The 19630-nt window shown below is 47.8% G+C and overlaps 2 protein-coding genes across 10 annotated transcripts in view; one reads left to right on the top strand and one right to left on the bottom strand.

Moving 5' to 3' along the window:
* Positions 1-208: 208 nt before the first annotated feature.
* ALDH6A1 (aldehyde dehydrogenase 6 family member A1) lies at positions 209-15470 on the bottom strand. Its single transcript, XM_006268381.4, has 12 exons — positions 15363-15470; positions 15072-15128; positions 12385-12459; positions 10444-10605; positions 9747-9825; positions 8564-8866; positions 5978-6099; positions 5534-5723; positions 3377-3558; positions 2757-2936; positions 2454-2552; positions 209-2153 (listed from the first exon to the last, which is right to left on the bottom strand). Exons 1-12 carry the CDS (start codon positions 15429-15431, stop codon positions 2049-2051), a joined length of 1623 nt encoding a protein of 540 aa, XP_006268443.2. The 5' UTR covers positions 15432-15470; the 3' UTR covers positions 209-2048.
* A 176-nt stretch (positions 15471-15646) lies between these two features.
* The window catches only part of LIN52 (lin-52 DREAM MuvB core complex component), a 146311-nt gene continuing 142327 nt past the window's right edge, over positions 15647-19630 (top strand). For 6 of the 9 annotated variants that reach the window (XR_009460226.1, XR_001374027.2, XR_002090664.1 and 3 more), the window contains exons 1-5: positions 15729-15834; positions 15937-16011; positions 16442-16479; positions 17104-17170; positions 19047-19130. Coding sequence is in view for 6 of the 9 variants with exons in the window: in XM_014611295.2 (XP_014466781.1) it covers positions 15816-15834; positions 15937-16011; positions 16442-16479; positions 17104-17170; positions 19047-19130 (283 nt within the window). In the remaining 3 variants the exon portion in view is untranslated. Of the gene's footprint in view, positions 15835-15936; positions 16012-16441; positions 16480-17103; positions 17171-19046; positions 19131-19630 lie in introns of all 9 variants that reach the window. The other 3 variants (XM_059723077.1, XM_006268346.2, XM_059723078.1) reach the window with 3 other exon arrangements.

The raw sequence follows: 19630 nt of genomic DNA on the forward strand, positions 1-19630 counted from the left end.
ATGGTATCTTTCTACTCTGGAATAAATGCATTTGTATAAGCCTAAAGAGCTTTTGGAGTAAAGCGATATATATAGGAACCCGCTGAAGGGCCTTCCTTGCAGTACTGAGCTGTGTAAAACAAGGAGCTGACTTGGGTCCAAGCAGATTTAGTTACAGGAACAATGGAACCTATTACAAGGGGCAAATCAATGACATGTCAACAGTATCTCATGGCAAACCAGGGTCATTGCCTGAAGAAATTTATTAGCAATTTTATTCATAATCAAATTGAAGAATGTGAGAATTTTCCTCTAAGATATAACAGAGAAAATAAGATACAAATATTAGCGGCTTCACAATAGTTGTATTGAAGTCAGGCAGTTGTCAATTACAAAAGGCATCATTATCAGAAGACAGAATACAAAAAGTGCTCATATTGTTTTATTTGATTAGACCAGGGGTGTCAAATACACAGCCTATGGGTTGGATCTGGCCCATGGAGTTGCTGTATCTGGGCCACTGGGCTACCAGCAGCCTACCAGAAGTTGTTGGGGTATGGCCTGCCACAGAATTTGGGGCCCTTTGGCACTGATGGCTATGGCTCCCGACAGTGAGCTTGGCTGGGTGCCCTTCCTCTGGATTGACTACTGCCAGGCCCCCTGTCACTGCTGGCAGCCCCACTGACACTGCTACTCAAACCCCTCCCATACTAGTGGCCATAGTACCCACTGGATCTGGTCCACAATGAGACCCACAACTTGGAGCCAGCTCTAAGCCCCAGGTGAGTTTGCCACCCCTGGATTAGATCAACAAATCATGATTAGAATCAGCATATTTGCTTGACTTTCCACAGCTGCAGAGACAAACTTTCTGCAAGTCACTGTTGACTGGACTGAGTCCAAGTGAACATTACCCTTCATCCTACCTCATTGCAGGACCTTTCCATAACCACTCAAGGATTGCATTAGACACCAACTAAGTGACCCCTTCTTGGGAGATGGAACCCAGGACCACAGCTCCAAACAACACAGAACTTTATCCCATGGACTCGCAGAACTTCCTTACCTGGCTCTCACACTGGGGAGTATCATTCACTTGCAGATAATATGAGCATCTATGACAGTAACCAAAGCAGTAGGCAGTAGCAATACAGACCTACATTATGAAAAGAAACTAAGAAAATGAGCCTGGTTGCTTTGAGGAAGGAGGTGCATTCTTCCTTCTAGTTCTGCCTTTTCCTCACAAGGCTCCAGTAACATTAACCAGCCCTAAACATCGCTAAGCTTTTGCTTCCCTGGTTTCAGTCCATGACAGTATGTGTAGGCACATTTCTGTTATAGTGAAAAGCACCTTACTAGTGTTTTCAGATATAAGAGTTGAGAATTAAAATGAATAGGCATCATGAGGGTTGCAGTTTCCAAACTGTGGGACTCACTGAGTGGAACTTATTCCACTTCTCTTAGGAACCTCCTTGACCTTCATACTAGCACCCCAGAAGACATCACTCTAAACCCTTAAAGCAGTCTGTTCCCAAGAATCTTGGAAGCTGTTTAATGGGTAAAATGGTTAAAGCCTTCAAAATGTCTAGTCAGAGAAACTCCTGAATCTGCTACCTTCATGCAATGAAAAAGCCATTTCTTTGGCACCCAGCATGTCCCAAAATAAGGCAGATTTGTATCTTAACACAAGACCAGGATGTGGATAGAGCTTCAGCAACACATAGCTGGTAATGAGTCACTGGGTCTAAATATATGCAGTAGGAAATGGAACCTGGGCAGAGGTGTTCAGAGGAGTTTGAGGGAAAAAGATAAATTGAGATCAATCTCTCCATCTGCCCTTTCACTCTGGGAAAGGTTTAGGGGAGAAACTTGGCAGTTTTGAGCAGATTAAGCTCAAAACAGTGATTGTGCCATTATGTGAAGAGGTTGTCTGCTCAAAGCAGAAATGGAGGACCTAGAGAGAACAGGGCTTTCTGTTTCTGAAAGGAAACATTCCCTGTCAGGACAGAGCTGGAAGGAGTCTGCAGCATGGATGAAGGGTACTATGGAAAGCATCTGTGCAGGCTGGTTTAGTTCCCCATGGTTGGCATGACTACTGCAGGCTTGGTAACTGTGGCATCTTCCTCTTTCCATTGGGAGATGATGGTCTTTATCTGCGTGTAGAATTGCACCCCCTGAAACATGAAGAGGAACAAAGGTCATACATGTGGCCTTCGGACTCTTGCAAACCAGTGCTAAAGGAGCTTCTGCTGCACCCTCAGAATATGGAGGCCTCCACTACTGACACTGATGCTGCCCTCTCCCCGCTGGCTGGATGTATTTGACCCTCCAAGAAGGCATGCTGCTTCAACCTCCCTCCCCAACTTCTACCTTATTAGAATATACCCTGATGGTCTCCTCCTCCCCCACATAGCTTCACGCACCAGACTCTAAGAACAATTAAATACACCGTTTTCCTTAATTTGATTAGTTACCTGTTTGCCATAGAAATTGGTGTCCCCTCTGAAAGAGCCACGAGAGCCAGTGAAGGAGAACATTGGGAGTGGCACTGGAATTGGAACATTTACACCCACCTATATCAGCAAAAAGATACCATGTTTGAACAAGCACTGAAGTGCAGCAAGAGCAAAACAGCTTCTACTCCTCTGCTGCAAGACACTATGTCCAGTTTTCTTAAATATAATTCCATAGGGTATTATCTAACCAGTCACCAGGTCTGGCTGCCTGCCCCATGTTAACAGTAAGCACTGACCAGGATAATTCAGACTTATACACACCTGTCCCACATCCACCAAGTGGGAGTATTTCCGGGCGGTTGCTCCATTGGCAGTGAAGATGGCAGTTCCATTCCCATAGGGGTTCCTGTTTACTATCTTGATTGCCTCCTCCAAAGTATCTGCTTCTAGAACCACTAGAACTGGCCCAAAGATTTCCTCTTTATAGCAAGTCATGCTTGGCTGCCAAGGCAGAAAAAACAGAAAGTCCAAGTCAAGTGAACCTATGGTTCACTAGCCAGTGTTCCAGCCCATGAGGAATAGCGCTTGGGCAATTAACTATTTGCATCAACTTTTACTCACCTCTCTCCCAATTTTCCATCATTATCTGCATCTGTCCTTCAATCCAACCACAATCTGCCTACCTATTCTCTAATCCAGATTTTAGGACATTCCCAGGGTGGAACCTTAGCCACTCTGAACTTATCAACAAACACATGGGACAAGCCACAGTTCTCAAATGTAGAAGGTGAAGCAGCAGTTTATCACTGGCCCCTGCATGACTGAAAAGTCCACAGGATCATCCCCAGCTGTGTTCACCAGAACAAATGCCACCCTTTCTACTGAACATCTGATATGCCTCATTCCTGTGTCTGAAGTAATCAGCAGTGGGGGTAACTCACCTTGACCTTGCCAAGGATAGTGGGTCCAACAAAGTTGCCATTCTCAAAGCCCTTCACTCTGATGTTTCGTCCATCCAGAAGGAGGGTAGCCCCTTCCTTCACTCCCTTCTCAACCAAATTACAGACTCGTTCCTTGGCTTGTGGAGTGATCAGAGGCCCCAGATCTGCTCCAGGTTGGTCTCCTGTGAAGAAATACATAAAGGATTGAACTGTGATAGTTTCTTCTCCAAAGGAAGGGTGGAGACGCAAGTGAATGCCTAGCAACCACAAGAATCGTAAGGATTAACAGTGTATAAAGCAAGCATAGAGGCAAGAGGGTCTGCACCCCAAGCCACTGTAATTGAAAGCCTGAATACTCCCAAAAGCCTGAGACAAGACATGCCCCCTAGTAAACTCAGAGTTCAATGCTGCCACATCAAGGGCTGTAATTTTCGAGCTCTTAAAAACATTTTGTAAAAGCCTTGCTGAGCCACATGGGGCCAAAGATAGCAAACAATCATATTCATTTGTAAGTTACATAAAATAGCTGCTAAAACCAGCCATGAGCTGGAGTCAAAGGAGTTGAATGAACTGAGTTTGAAAGTCATTTGGCCATCATGCTTCAGCCTAAGAAAAACCTGACTACTGGACAAACAATAGATTAGGAATTCCTGGAAACAAGAAGACTGATGTCTGGTGTCAGACACTTTTTGAATAGGTCAGATCAATGGGAATGGGAATGATGGCCCTCTCGGCAGTCTGGAGACAGGATTACAGACACTGACAATGTCAGGAACTTAAGTGTCCCGAATTTCCATACTTCATCTGCTTTGTGGATTCTAGTTAATTTACAAAGCCATCCGGGCCACAGATGGACCAAAGATGACATCAGGCTAACAAACTTTCACCTAAGATTCAATATTCCTACTAGCCTCCTCTTTGTCTGTTGTTTCCCCATTCTAATCTCTTGTTCTGTCCTTTTACACTTATTGGGCATTTTTACTCATGTTCTGGGCCGTGGTGCCGAGTGCTTTAATTAGCAAGCTGCACTAATTAAAAGTGCCCATGCGTTATATGTATGTGTCCCCACACTGAAAAAATGGTGGTGGGATGCTTTGAACTAAAGCTCAACAAACGTGTTTTATTTGAAAGTGCCCCACTGCCATTTTTTCAGCACGGGAATGCTGATACATGTGATGCAGAAGGCTGCAGGAGCACATCAATTGCTGTGCTCCAGCAGACTCTATTAATCTTTCCAGTGCATCAGAGCAGGCTACCTGCACATCTACAGGAGCCCATTAATTCCAAACTTCACCAAGTTTAGAACAAGATGTGAACTCTGTCCCAATATCAGCACCATATCCAGCCCAACTGGCTAACTGGCCCAACTGGCTACTGCAAGTCTTACTCAGGCATGCAAAGGGGCCAGAGGTGATGGAAGGTCAGAGTATGGTCAGCCAAATGACATCTCACACAGATTCAGAGGTTAAAATGCACCTGCCAATGACTGACCTTTCTGTGTCTTGTATTCTGCCTGCAGTACATGAATGAAGCAAACAACAGTGAGACAGAAGTTTTCCATCTCTTTTTTCCTCTGGTATGTTTATAATGCTTGTCTAAAGAGGACGAATAATTGAGTCACTACCATACCAAAATCCAACAGTGGATTGACTTAACTGGAAGAAAATGTCTCCCTTTGCAGGACTTTACTGAATGCAAATTAAAAAAAGGGGAATCCTCCTAAAAAAAATAACGATCTAATTTTTAATTTAAAAAAGTGTGAATGTTCCCATTTCCCTTTCCTCACTGCAAACTTAATAGAAGTTGGCAAGAAGTTCTAAACTAAGTTGCTACATTAAAAGCAGGATTGGATCCATTAGACAATTTGAGTAAAATGTAAACATAGGCTTCTATCAATACTCCCAAGCCTTCCCTCACCACAGACTCCCCATCCATCCCAATCATGTGCTTTGGACTGGCCAGATCCAAAGCATCTGTTCTGTGCTCACAGACTAGCATTCCAATGAAAAGGTTTTCACCCCACTCCCTACTATTCTGTACCAAAGGTACAGAGCCCAAGAACTCAGTGTTACACACTGCAATGTGCTAAACTTACACAGCTAGAAGTCTATAAGCAAACACAAGCTGGGTGTTTCACCAGCAGTAACTAAACATTACCTGAATTAACTCGCAGATTCTTGGCCCTCTCCACCAGCTCTGGCAGCCATTTCTGTGCCTCTCCCACTAAGACTGCTGTAGAGAGGGCCATGCAGCGCTGGCCCGCTGCTCCAAAAGCAGCTCCAACAAGCTGGTTCAAGGTGTTTTCCTTGTTGGCATCAGGCATCACCACACCATGATTTTTGGCTCCCTAAAATACATCATATAAATGATCTCAAATGGCTAAATATGCCTGCTGGATTTCCCTTCTTTCTAGCTCTGCAAGGACAGCTCCATACAGCAGCTGTTAGTGAGCTGCCAGTGTTCTAACAGTAAGGGGAGATAAGCATCCAGCAGCAGGAGTTCAAGAATCAGCCTCTGATGCTGAATGGGTTTGGACTAAATACCTATATGAGGGAGGACTAATCTTTAAGCACAAGGGTCTACTATAGTGAAGGGCATTACCATATTGGCCTGGACTCTCTTGCCATTCCGAGATCCCCTTTCATAGATGTACTCTCCAGCCTGATTGGACCCCACAAAGCTAATTGCCTTGATATCTGGATGGTCACAAATAAAATCCACAGCTTCAAAGAGAAAAAAAAAAGTGTGTTATACTCCAATATGCAAATACTCCCTCTGCCCACATTTCTACCGTGACAGATCTTCACCCCTCGACTCCCACCCAATTTTTTGCCCCTTCATGCCTTACTATTGCAGGCATCCAGGATCCCCTCATGTCCATCCCTTTGCCTCTGCTCACTCTCTAGTACTTGAAAACCTGCTTCTCTGCTCATTTACCCAGCTTGTGAATTCTCACACCTCTAGTATCGCTATAGCAGTCAAACCCTGTGTTGCTCTGGCCCATTCCCGATTTCATGACCAGATCCCAGCTCTACTGCCCATCCCTACCACGCACTTAAATAACTAACCCTGTTGATACCTGAATACTAGCTAGCCTCTCCCACTCTAGCCTTGCCTATGCACTGCAGACACAGAACTCATTTGTCTTCAGATCTTCACTTTTTCCCAGCTCTGAAACAGCTAGCACCCTCCTTTCTTGCTACCAGATAAAATCTCTCACATTGAATGTCTACAGTTGAGCTCTTAAATTCATACTAAAGTACCTAAGGTGACATTTTCAGAAGTGCCTTAAATGACTTCGGAATACAAATACCCAAATCCATGGCACTATTCCTACATCACTCAGGCACTTTTGAAAACCACCTTAGGAAACTAAATGTAGACACCCAAGCTTGAAAATTGTGTCTACTCCTTCCCCTTATAGTTCCCTCTAGCCCAGGGGTAGGCAATATTTTTAGCCAGAGTGCCAAAAAAACCGCAATATCTACCCTGCAAGGTGCTGGAGTGCTAGCATGCCAGACACACATGTGCAAACACACACACAGAATCACACACACAGAAAACATGCACATGCCCAGAATCAGACATGTGGGCACACATGCACACAGACACAAAGAACCAGACACACACACACACACACACACAGAACCAGACACATGCACACACACACAGAGCTAGGCTGCTGGGCCACAAGACAAAGTCCAACCTGGTGATGCCCCGGGCCCGCTGCAGCCCCTGTGCTTTCCCAGGGAGCCAGCCCTGGGCTGCAGTGTGCGCTGCTGAGGCACTGTCCTGGAGCCTGCCCATCAGCCAGCTGCAGAGGCAGCTCTAGGCTGGGGCCTGAGGGTGGCTATAATCTCCCCAAAATTCACCTTAGTCCCCCAATAGTCATCCCTCCAGCGCTGCCTGCAAGATGCAGCTGAGTAGGGTGCTGGGCTTTGAGTGGTGTGGGCGGTGGCAGCCCGGTTGGTGCTGGAGGAGTGGCTAAGGCAAATTTTTGGGGCTATAGCCCCCCAAACTCCTCCCTAGCATTGTCCCTGTGGGGTCCAGAGCCCCAGCCAGGCTTTGTGCTATAGGCTGCTGTGCACACCCCTCTGGGTGGATGGCAGGAGAGGGGCCTGAGGCAGCGCAACCCCAGGCCTCTCCCCCACCATCCACTCTGAGGTGCGCGTGCAGTCGCTGCCAGTGCAAAGCTGGTGCCAGGGCTCTGGAGTCCTGGGATCAGTCCTGTGGTAGCAGTGACAGCACACACACCTTAAGGCACTGGATGGGGGAAGAGCTGAGGCAGTGCAACACTCCCCCTTCCACTGCTGTCCACCTGGGGGCATGCATGTATGCACTGCCTCAGCCCTTTCCCTGCTTGTGGCCCAAGGTGCATGTGCAGTTGCTGCCAGCACAGAGCTGATGCCAGGGCTCTAGAGTCCCGGCATCAGCTCCATACTGGCAGCGACTGCATGTGCACCTCAGAGTGGATGGTGGGGGAGGGGCCTGGGGTTGTGCTGCCTCAGGACCCTCCCCTACTATCTGCCCAGAGGGATGTGTGCAGGAGCTGCTGGCACAAAGCCCAGCTGGGGCTCTGGAGCCCACAGGGATGGCGCTAGATGGGGACTTAGGGGGAGGGAGGGAGCTATAGCCACCCCAAAATTAACCCTCTTCCCCCCTGTAGCCACCCCCTCCAGTGCTGCCCGGGATGCCACCACCCATCTCGTGCAGCTGAGCCCACCCCGCTCCTGCCTGCAGCACAGCAGTCCTGGAGCCCCCCCCCCCCACTGCTGGGAAGAGACTGGTGCCACCCCTGCAGCTGGCCCAAGCTTTGGGTAGCTGCTGCCAGCCATGGAGCTCGAGCTGTTTGTAGCAGGGCTTGCAGACTCCCAGCTGCCTGCTGGGAACAGGCCAGGCTATGTGGCTGGCAGCACCTGCCCAGAGCCCTGGCCTGCCATGATGTGCTGAGCAAAATGGCTTCGTGTGCCACACTCTGGAATGCATGCCGGAGGTTGCCAATCTCTGCTCTAGCCTCTGGCATCAGCCTTTCATTGACCTGGTTTCACCTGCTGCTCACATTCCTCAGGTGCTTTCTGGTCCTACATCCCTGTCATAACAGTAGATACCCAACATCTCCAATGCTCTTATGATCCCAAAACGCTCATATATCTTTTTAGCAAGCCCAGCAATCTTGCCTACAATTACCTTCATGCTGCCCATGGATAATGTTCAGAGTTCCATCAGGCGCACCAGCATCCTGAAACAGCCTGGCAAGGAACATGAGGGCTCCTGGCACACGCTCTGATGGCTTCATCAAGAAGGTGTTTCCACATACCATGGCCATGGGGAACATCCAGAGAGGAATCATAGCTGGGAAATTGAATGGTGCAATCCCTGCGCACACTCCCAGAGGCAGACGGTAGGTGTAAGTGTCCATGTCTTTAGTGACAGAAGGCAGGGTCTCTCCCAGCATTAGGGATGTCACACTACAGGCATGTTCAACCACCTCTGAAACAAACAAACAACAACAAAAAAAGGCAATGAGCTACTTACTGGGCAACTTCCTGCTTACCACAACCCACAAACTTCCTTTTCACCATTGCCATAACCCAACTCTCTCTTCCAGCCTCTCCTCTCAATATACAGCCACTGTATTTCATGAACATCCTCTGTTTTGCCAAGCACCTTTAAGCTGCTTTTATGTGGATCCTCTCCTCAGTACGTTAAACACTCCTGAGCCTTCATAGGACTGTCCCAGGGAAAGCATTTCAGAGTTGGTGACACCACTCCATCAGGCACTGAAGCCTGGTTTAGTCTTCAAGGTTTTGCCAGCCCCTTCCCTTTTTCTGTTGGCAAGGTAATACCACCGCTCTAAGAAAAAGATGGCTTCTGACACCACCAGCAGGATTTGCAGGTAGACATACCTATACCTATTCCTACTACCAGCTGCTGTGGTCCCTTCAGCTGCTGGTGCCTTGCCAAGATGCATTTCAAACCTAGCCAGCACAGTTTATAAGTGGAGCCACCAGAAGCTGCCTGAACATGAACACCATGGTAGCTGCTGTCTGCCAGCAGAAGTGACCCAGTACAGACAAGACCTTATACTCAAATATCTGTGCACATTCAAGAGATTTTCCAATCCATGGGTAAACCACAAAGAGTCTGCATAGGATGCAGGGAGAAAGGGTCTGCAGCTTTGAAATGGTGAGAAGAAAATGGACACATGGGAGCTTTTTCATACAGAGCTAACTCAGGCTGGCCCTCTTCCTTGATATAGAAGCTCTGAAGGGGATAACATTTCTTAGAGCCTTAGAGCCCCTGTTGCTCAGCAAAACTTTCAGGAAAGGACAAGTCTGAAAGCCCCATTTAAAAGGAGCCAGCAGCTTACGGAGGCCTCGGAACACATCTCCTTCAGCATCAGCCAGGGTCTTCCCTTGCTCCAAGGTGACCAGTTTTGCAATTTCTTTCTGGAAATGGAAAAGATAAGAAAAGTGGCAGGGGCAGGGCAGGCTATTTGCCAAGAAGCCCAATGTCATAATGAACAAGTAGCAAGTTGGGCAGTGTTCCCTTTCCAAGTTCCTCTCAGCTGATGCATTTACTATGTACTGCAGCCCAGGTAAGAAGCCAGTCACCTATAGAAAGGGAAATGTTCTAATCAGGACAACAGCAGCTGTGGAGCTGATTTGAATCCCTCAGCATCTCAGTGCCCCAGTCAGGGAATCTGAGGAAGATGAAAAGGAAACTGCAAAGCCCAAGAGAGTATTCCTCTTTTAGATATTTCTTTCATTTCTTTGCACTGACTGGAAAACTCTCCATCCAGCTTCTGGACTCCATGGAACCTCACTGGAAAATAAAAACAGGGATTTGCCTGCCCTCTATCCCCAGGCAGCACTATTCCTGTGCCCTCATGGGCCTAGAGAGTATAATATTATCCCATCCAAGGGTATACGTAATGTCCCTCCTCCTCCACCCCTCACATTTAACTCATATGCCCAGGCAGTCCTGCCCTACCCTGAGCTAATAAAACACTATAGAACCTGCTAGGCACTCAGCAACAACCCTTAGGCACAGCTGTAGGGTCTCACCAAGTTGTCCTTGATGAGCTGCTGGTAACGCAGGAAGACTTGCTGACGGCTCAAAACAGACATCTCTGACCAATTCCAAAATGCTTTTTTGCAGGAATTCACGGCTGCCTCCATCTCGCTGGATGTGGTCTTTGGGACACGGCCAACCACCTCGTTTGTGGCCTGATGGAATAGTGAAACACATTAAGAATAAGACTCCTCCTCCTTCAGCCATGTGCCTCAAATGTTCAATGGTCCATTCACACACAGCTGCCCCAATATCCTTCTCCTGAAATGGAAATGTACTTAGCGATTCCCCACTGTCAAGAAGAGATTCCTGCCTTGCACACCCAGAGGATAGAGCTTGAACTGGAGTTATGAGTGTTCAGCACTACTAAAAAAAACTAGGTTATTGGCATCTCAAATGGGGAACCAAGAAAACTAAGTCACTGGCCACCTCTGATCCCTTTGCTTTAAGTGACTTACCTAAAAGTGACTGTAACCAGCTCAGAGACAGAACCCATTTTCCTGGTCCAGTATCATTTAGTGCTTTAACTTTTCAGATCTCCCAGCTTCACTCACATGTTTCAGCTTCTGCAGTGGGTAAGGCAGGGGTCCCACGGACAGCTGTTATTTATCCCTCTACAAACCTGGCTTATCTCCTAACCCTCCTGTGTACTGGATGAGACGGGGCCGTTGGGAGAAGTAGTACATGATTATGTAAAGACTGCTTCATAATTCAGATGGCCACCCTGCAGAATAGAATTAGGACTGGATGGACAACCTTCATTCCAAAATGGCCTAGACTCTGAGGCTGCCTTTATACTCATTTGCGTTCTAATTAGAATGCTCCAGCACCGCCTCACCATCATGCATATTAAGACCCTGCACATTTTAAAATGGCTGCAGGGGCACTTTATCTAAACCTTATCAAATGAGTTTTAGATAGTGTCCCACAGCCATTTTAAACATTTGGGGGCTTAACACATGTGATAGTGACCCATTTTAATTAGAGCTGCTGTCTGGGAACTGCTTTAATTAAAATGCACCCCTCACTCCAAAGCATGTGTATAGGCAGCCTGTATGTTGGTCTCTGCAAGAGTAACCTTTTTTAATACAGACTTTTGTAAAAATTAAATCTGTTTTGACAAAGCAAAGATCAACACTTACATCATAGAAAGAACGAGAGAGCGAGCACTCACAGCAACCAGGAACTCAAACAAGAGTGTGAGCTGCCCTGCAAGGGGTGAATCTCACCACCAGACACAATGAACTCAGTGGGCTGATTGAGCTTTCATAAACAGGGCTCAGTGCTCTGATCACTCTCGAGTGACAGTGCAATAAAGAATGTATCAAAATGGGATGTCATGGAAAAAAGTTTGGTAATTTCTGATGTGTGTATCTGTTGTGTGTGTTAGGCAGGATGCTCCCTCAGACAATTTCAACTGTATCTACCCCTCGGTGGTTGACATAGGAGCAACCTTTAACTATTTTGATACCAGATTTACAGTGAAATTGCATCCAACACATTACTTAACATCTACATTCACTGGGAATTTCATGGCTCACAGCTGGCAGCTGTGTCCACAGAAAAAAGAGGAACTTGATTCCAGTCATGATAATGTCTTCCTTCTGGACATGAGGGGTGATCCCAGTTTTTGTCACTTCTGAGGCATTGCAAATCATAAAAGATTACAACATATAAGGTTACATCAAACTACATATGACAAGAATCCTTCAGTAACTGGATATGCTGGTCAGAAAGCTTTCTTGTAGGCAAAGTCAACATGGGACTGCCATTAACTTTATAGAGCTCTTAACACAGAAGGCAACTGGGAGGCAGTCAGGGGAAGGTTCCCACTCTACACCTCCCTCAAGGCACTCACTCCCTGCATCTTGCCAAGAGACTCAAGAGAGGTGTAGTCTCTTCTAGACCACAGCAGAGGAGAACATTTAACTTACTGGGTTGTGGATATCGATCCATTCAGTAGCTTTGGACTCAATGAACTTTCCATCAATAAACAGTTTCGTTGTTGGCTGCAGAAGACAAAGCAGAGGTCACAACATAGTATTTCTACCTCACCTTTATGCCTATTCAAAGTGCCTTATGTTTGATGGGCCTGGCAGCACCACCTACTTCTAGGGCTGACCAATACTTCTCACCGTGAAACCGCTTTCAGTTGCTTATAACTTTATCAAGCTTTGTTAGGGCTGAAATTTTCCATGACAGGTGTCTGCCTGAGACAGATTTTTTTTTTTTTTTAATTTCTGCCAAAATGTTTCAGCTGTTTCTGAGGACAATGTTAAGGAAATCACACTGCTCATGTTGAAAAATTCTAGGGGTACACCAATAAGAGATTTTTTGGGCCAATAGTGATGGCCGATTTTTAAAGAACCATATTGGCTGATAACAATCCAATAGCCGATATGCAGCCAGGCAGTGTTGGGCTGGTAAGTCTGTTGTGGGGGAAGGGGCATGGCAGGGTGCAGATCGAGGCCCCTGCAGTGAGGAAGGCAGTGGGGCTGGGGCAGGAGCTGCACAGCTGGGGCGGGGTGCAGGACAGAGCCGCAGCTCACCTGGGAGGCACGGGGAGGGGGGTGCAGCTCCTGCCAGTACATGGATCCTGGGGGGACATGGGGTGGGGGTGTGCTCCCAAATCTGCATGGGGCAAGGGTAGGTTGGGACCAGGGCAGTGCTGAGCTCTTCCTGGTGGGAGGCTGGGCTGGGTTGCGCTCAGGGCGGGTGGTGGGAGAGGGCTGGGGGGGTTCTAGCCACCCAAAAATTTGCCATATCCCTGCTCCCAACATCACCATTGCCCACCCCCGAGCGCAGCCCAGCCAAGTCCAGTCCCACCAGGAAGAGCCCAGTGCCGCCCTGGTCCCATATGCAGATCCAGGGACACACACCTGCCATGTCATCCTGGGGTGCATGCAGTGGCGGGAGCTGCACCCCCCTGACAAACCACTCATGGCTCCGTCCCACACCCTGCCTGCCACTGCCCCAGCCCCACTCCCTCCCTCACCACGGGGCCTTGATCTGGCCCCCCATTGCCCTTCCCTCACAACAGGCTTACCAGCTGGACCGAACTGCTCTCCATGCTGCTGGACTGCGCTCCCGGCTGCCTGTGTGCTGCGCTGCATGCGTACACAGGGCATTTATTGGCCACATCAACCAAAAAAAGCTGATTACCAATACTGTCAATTTTCCTTATACTGGTGCCAATTTGATATGGAACTGATGTATCAGGGTACCTCTAAAAAATTCTAATGATCTTCCTTTGAACAGCTTGAATACCCACCTTTCTTTGGAGTGATGACTTGAAATCCTGTAGGCGTTGGCCTTTGTATCAGAGATGTGGCACTTGCCATCACCAGGAAAATCCACCCATGTTTGCCAAGTCACAGCTCTAATAAAAGCTTCCAAAGCCTTGGCAAAGAGTGCAATTTTAACAGTTAAAGTCTCCAAACTATCTATTCCTACCGGGCATGCTCAAATTTTTCATAGTTCCTAGAGGTGACCAGACTGTGCAAGCTTCATTCCCACTATGTAACAAAGCATACTTCTTTCTGTAAAAGCTACGCAGGCAAAGCTAGACTTTTCCTGTAACTGCTACTATCAGATGGGCACTGGAACTGAGAGCAGGGAGCCAATGTCTCCCAGGCTCAAAATGGACTGTTCTGGATAGTGTCCAATCCAAATTCAAGGGGAACAAATAGCAAACCAGGGGGGAGAAGGAGAGGTAGACTGGGACTATGAATTTGGTCAAGATTGGAATTGGAAATGGTGGCAACAGAAGCTGTAATTAGGATTAGCTAAATGATAAGAAGATAGAGGTTGACTAAGCAAAGGAAACTGGGAGTGAAGGGCAGGTGAAACTAAAACCGAGAGCCAGTGAGGCTTATTCGCTACATGTTCTCCTACTTCTTCAGTAAAGCAAAGTGGTGTCCAACAAACAGTCCTGATCTATTTCCAGAGCACATATCCTGTGGAAAATATACCCTTAAATCTGGCATTTCCTAACATTCTCAGGCATATCCTAACTCCACAGTATTCTTTTAATGTCACTTTTTGTAATTCCCTGGGTTTTTCAATTAAACTGAAAAACCAGAAATGCCTCGCATTGTTGGGTGTGAGATCAGCCCAGTTCACCAGCAGAGTTGGAACCTTTAGATCCCCCAGACTTCTGTCACTTGAGCCAATGGAGTAAGTGAGAGCGGCAGGGGGTGAGACGCATGCTTCGTCATTGCGCTATACAGATATTTGCTGACAGCAGAGGCATGACCTGGGAATGCCGGGTTGTATTCCAGGTTCTGGAGGGAGGGGAGTGTGCTCCTGTGGGCACTACTCTGTCCTCTCCTTGTGTGTATCCCTCCCACTTAGTCCCATCTCAGTCTTGTTTACTGCTCACTGCTGGATCCTTGCCCCAGTACCGTTTTCTCTGCCACTCGGATCCCAACCTCCAGCCAATGGACCATCCCAAATTGACTTTCATTTGTAACAGCCGGGGAGTCCCTGCTTCCAGGAGAGAGGGGCTCTGGGAGCAGCGCCTGCCTTTGGTGGCTCCTCCGACCCTCCTTTGCAGTCAGGGCTCCTTGGATTCCAGGTTGGATCCTTTAAGGAAAGTTGCCAGGGGAAAAAAAGAACTCACCGCGGAGGAGGAGGAGAAGGCTGAAGAAAGCCAGGGGGACTTAGCTGTTGCTGGGATCTGCAGGAGAAGAACAGAGATGCCTGCGATGGAGATGGCAGCAGGGGGCTGTCACCTGCTGCCCCGACCCGGGGGCAGCGCCGGGCCACCCAGGGACACTGGCTGCAGGGAGCGGTGCAAGCCGAGGTTAGAGACCACCCTACGTAGCCTGACCCCATTCGGGGCCGCCCCGCCGCCGGGTCCTCGCCCCCCGCGGGCCGTGACTGTGGCCGGGCCCCTGCCAGGCCCCCTCACCTTGGCCAGGAGATGCCTACCGGGCCAGGCCCCGCGAGCCGCTGCTGCTGCCGCCGCCGCCGCCACCATCCTGCGCTAGGATCCCAGCCCCCGCGAATCCCACCTCGGACACAGAACACTGATTGGCCCCGCGCGCTCCCATTGGCTACCGCGCGCCGGCACCTCCCCCGTGCCTTCCCATTCGAGGCGGTACGACTCGCTCCGGCCAATCACAACCCGGATCCTTCCGGCCACCACCTCCCGCTGCGCCACCGCCCACCGTTCCCGAGCTTCGATTGGCTACTGCGCGCTGACACCCCCGGCCCCACAAGCATTGCCTGATTGGCTGCGAGGTCGGGCTGGACACGCCCGGAGCAGACAGCACGTGTGGCGGGGGTTAAGGGGGTGGAGCCCGAAGGGTCATGTGCCGGCCTTCCCGCGGCTGGTCCCGCTTGTCACGTGACGCTGGACAAGATGGCGGCTCCCGCGGACGGTAAGTGGGGCCGGGGTCACGTCTGGGTCGCTCGGTGCTGGGGCGGGGGCGGGGGCTCGGGCTCCTGGTCCTGGCAGGCTTGACCAGTGCGTGGCCTTGCAGGGTCGGACCTGGAGACGTCGCTGCTGAGCTTCGAGAAGCTGGACCGCGCCTCCCCCGACCTGTGGCCCGAGCAGCGTAAGTGCCGGGGCTCCGTGGCAGGAGGAGCGGGGGCCGGGCCGCCCCGCCCCGCCCCCGGCCCGGCCTGGCCCAGTCGCCGTGCGGGCCCCGTGAGGGGTGGGGGGTTGAGCGGGGCGGGTCGTACCGCGCTCTGTTGTTTTCTATGCATGGGTGAGACCGCGGCCACCTGCACCGTGGTGAGGCGGGGTGACCGCTGCCTGCTGGCTCCTGTGATAACTGCTGACCACGTCAGCTGCAGCCGCCTGTTTCTTTTCCTCGAGGGCGGCTCTGGATTCTCTTGTCTGTCTGTGTGAACAGGCAGCTAGTGCCTCTGCTCAAGTTGCTTGGTCTCATGCAGCCAGCGGGCCAGGTGCCTACATGCTTCCTCTGACAGGGGAGGGCAGTGCATTTGGGTCCCAAACAATGACTTCTTCCTTTCCCTTTGTAGTACCAGGTGTTGCTGAATTTGCTGCTTCCTTCAAAAGTGTAAGTAAACTTTGCCATTTGCAGAGATTGCAATTGGCAACTTGGCCATTTTTCACTTATGTCCACATCCCTGTTTCCCCTATTTCTCCACTCCACTTCCCATTTCCTTGACAGAGCTGTAGAAACTATTGTCTGTAAAATTTCTTGGATCTAATTGTTTTGGTTGACATTCAAATATGGTCTTTTTGTAGTCTTGCCTTGTCATACCTAAGTATGCTTTTTTTTCCGTTGTGCTTTCTTTTCCACTTATCCACTTATTAGGATAACTTTATTTTTCTGGTGCTTCAAAATAACAGTAAAATGCACATTCAGCCTAGTTATACCTCTTGGAAATCAAGGTTTTAGACTAGTACTTTACAGCTCCTGGAAGTATTACTGCATCTTACAGCATGGCTTCTGACTCCAGCAGCTCTGGACAAAATCATAGGAAAACAGGGTGTAAGGCACAAACTTTAAAACCTTGTCCATGATAGCTCTCTACTGAGGCTGTGGGGCTTGCATCCAACTATCCTTTTAGTTGAGTGACATGAATTTCCCCACACTTGAAACAATGCCTTTTTTTTGCTTATTGACATAAGAAGGTTATGTGATTGAATATGGACTTCTTTGCTCATCTTTTGACAGCCTATCACCAGTTCTCCTCCAAAATGGATGGCTGAGCTAGAAAATGATGATATTGACATGTTAAAAGGTATGAGCTTTGGTTGACTGAGTAGTAACCTGAGACCTGCCAAGGGAAAGAAAGTCTTTGGTTTAAACGTACCTTGTGAACTCTATTGCTCAGCACTATTACTGTGATATTTTGCAAAGCTTTCCTCTCCGATATTTCAGTTCAAACAAATATTTTCAGCTGCTTTAGTTACACAGTCAAAATAGAAAGTTTGTTACAGACTGATGCTCTTCTACCATGAAAATATTCTACTTCAGTTTCTGATCTTCAGACATCTTATTTGGGTCAGGAGTTCACAACAGTCTCCCTCCAGATTAAACCTCTGCTATCTATTTTGTCCCATTAATTTCAGTTTTATACTTGTAGAGCTTCTCTCTTGGGAACAGCAACAGGGATTAATTTCCACTATTAGAACAAAAGCTGTTTGAAGATAACATGTATACTTGAGGGGGGCTGCTGCCACTTTACATTTTATAATCTAACTTGTAATTTATAGCTATAGGTAATTGAAAGCTAAATGTAAATTTATTCTATGCAAAATTCAGTTGTCAGTATATGACAGACTTGCTCTCCTTTTTTGGTACAATAGAACTCAACCTATGGAGAAGTTTTATGTTACTAAGTCCTCTAAACCACAAAATCTACCAGCTTTGATTCCTATGAAAATATTGAGTTGTTCGTTTGTTAATTTGTAAGCTTTTAGCCCTTGCCTATTTGCTTCTTCCAAAATAATCCACAGTATTACAATAAAACAACTTTGCAGTGGCAGCTAGAAGGACAGCTTGAAATGCCAGTGCAGTTAAGTCTGTAACTTTTGATGTGGCTCTGGTTAGTCTCATCTGGGATTCTGTAGTTTACAAAGTAACATTGGCAGTCAAGAGCTCAGCATAGGCTTGTGGGGCCGCATTCCTCTCACTGGTCGGTACACGTTTCTAGGTAGAGCACCAGTGGATGGCGTCCACCAGCTCTTTCGATGCCTTTGAGGACCACTGGGTGTGCCCCTGGGGGCTCTGCTCCATGTCCCCCCTCAGGAGCACTCATTCTCATGTTTTGACCCTTTGACCTGCACAATACTCCCACCCTGTTTTTTGCCTTTGTCCCAAGAAATTTAGTTGCATCTTTCGCCCATTGACCCCCACACAGTAGGGGCTGTTAGTTAGCTGCGTGGGCCTTAAGACCCATGTTAACTTGAAGGATGCAAATAGACAGGAGCTCAGCTCAGCATAAGTCAGAGAACTAGAAAGGCTTCCTTGATCAAGAGAACAAAATTATTTATAAATGATGATTTACTAGAGCAGTTTAAGATTGGGAAAAACAAAATGCAACTGTCCACTGTTGCCTGGCATTTACATTCATCACATGATTATTTAGTGAGAGATGACCCACAGTAGTGTGAGGAAATGAATATAGAAATCCTAATGATATTTTATTTCTTTTTATGAGATGTAGTAGGCTTTGAAAACACCAGCACACTGAGAGTGGTAGACCTCTACTTTCATAGGATTATCCATTTTGGACAAGACCAGTAGTCCCTTACCTTTTTGGCCCATAGGTGTGATGAATGTTCCATGGGCTGCATCCGACCTGTGGGTTATACACCCCTGTACTAGACAAAGGAAGCACTGTTAGAAGAGGAGCAGGTTAAAGGGCCAAGTAAATCACTTTCCTGTGTGAACTCCAAGTCACGTCTTCCTTGCTTGGAGTCATCACTGTGACCTTGTATCTACCTTGCTTTTCTCATCAAGAAGTATTACAGAGGTACAGAATGCTTTATCCATCTCCAATTGATGGAGCATGTCAGCAGTATAGCATACTGGGTTGGTGAAAATGGCTGATCCAGGTTAGCTGCCACTAGAGGGCAATATACAATGTTAGAAATATTCTTTCTGTTTTTTAGAGCTTGGGAGTCTCACCACTGCTAACCTGATGGAGAAAGTACGAGGCCTGCAGAACTTGGCTTATCAGCTGGGGTTGGATGAATGTAAGTACTATACAGTGTTTCTCAACCAGTGGGACTCAAAGGTTGAGTAGCTGGGACTTCAGCTCATTGCCCAATTTGAAAAAAAATCAAAGTTGTTTGCACTTCAAATAGGTAAATCAACGGATATCTCAGACAGTGGCGTTTTGTTTTTATCATGGTGGGATCAGGGCTTTTTGACAAAATGGTTCATGGGATGTCAGGTGCAAAAGGCTGAGAACCGTTGCTATACCCAAGTAATGATGAGACCACAGTGGGTTTTCTCACTTAAACCTCTACCTTCTGGCAAGAAGAGTTTATGTTCTCTACTTAGAAAAAGTACCTGTGAAAGCTGTAGCAGTACATAAGGAAATAATTCTCTGATAAGGGGAGCAGATTGAGGGTTAATGTCCAGTCGTAGGCACCAAAGTTAATTTTGTGGCAAGAAGCTGAGTTGAATTTTCCAGTCCTTGTGGATTTAAGCTTTCATCCAAACGTTGAACTAAGTTTCTTTATATAAGAAA

The sequence above is a fragment of the Alligator mississippiensis genome, chromosome 2 (genome assembly GCF_030867095.1).
Source record: "Alligator mississippiensis isolate rAllMis1 chromosome 2, rAllMis1, whole genome shotgun sequence".
Taxonomy (NCBI): domain Eukaryota; kingdom Metazoa; phylum Chordata; order Crocodylia; family Alligatoridae; genus Alligator; species Alligator mississippiensis.

Bases quoted from the DNA above. Each gene is read 5' to 3' on its own strand.
- ALDH6A1 (XM_006268381.4), bottom strand. From the start codon at position 15,431: ATGGTGGCGGCGGCGGCGGCAGCAGCAGCGGCTCGCGGGGCCTGGCCC. The intron at 9,826-10,443 runs GTGAGACCCTAC...TTCCATTTCCAG, and splicing joins AGCTCATCAAGGACAACTTG to AAAGAAATTGCAAAACTGGT. The intron at 2,154-2,453 runs GTAACTAATCAA...TTCATGTTTCAG, and splicing joins CCAATTTCTATGGCAAACAG to GGGGTGCAATTCTACACGCA.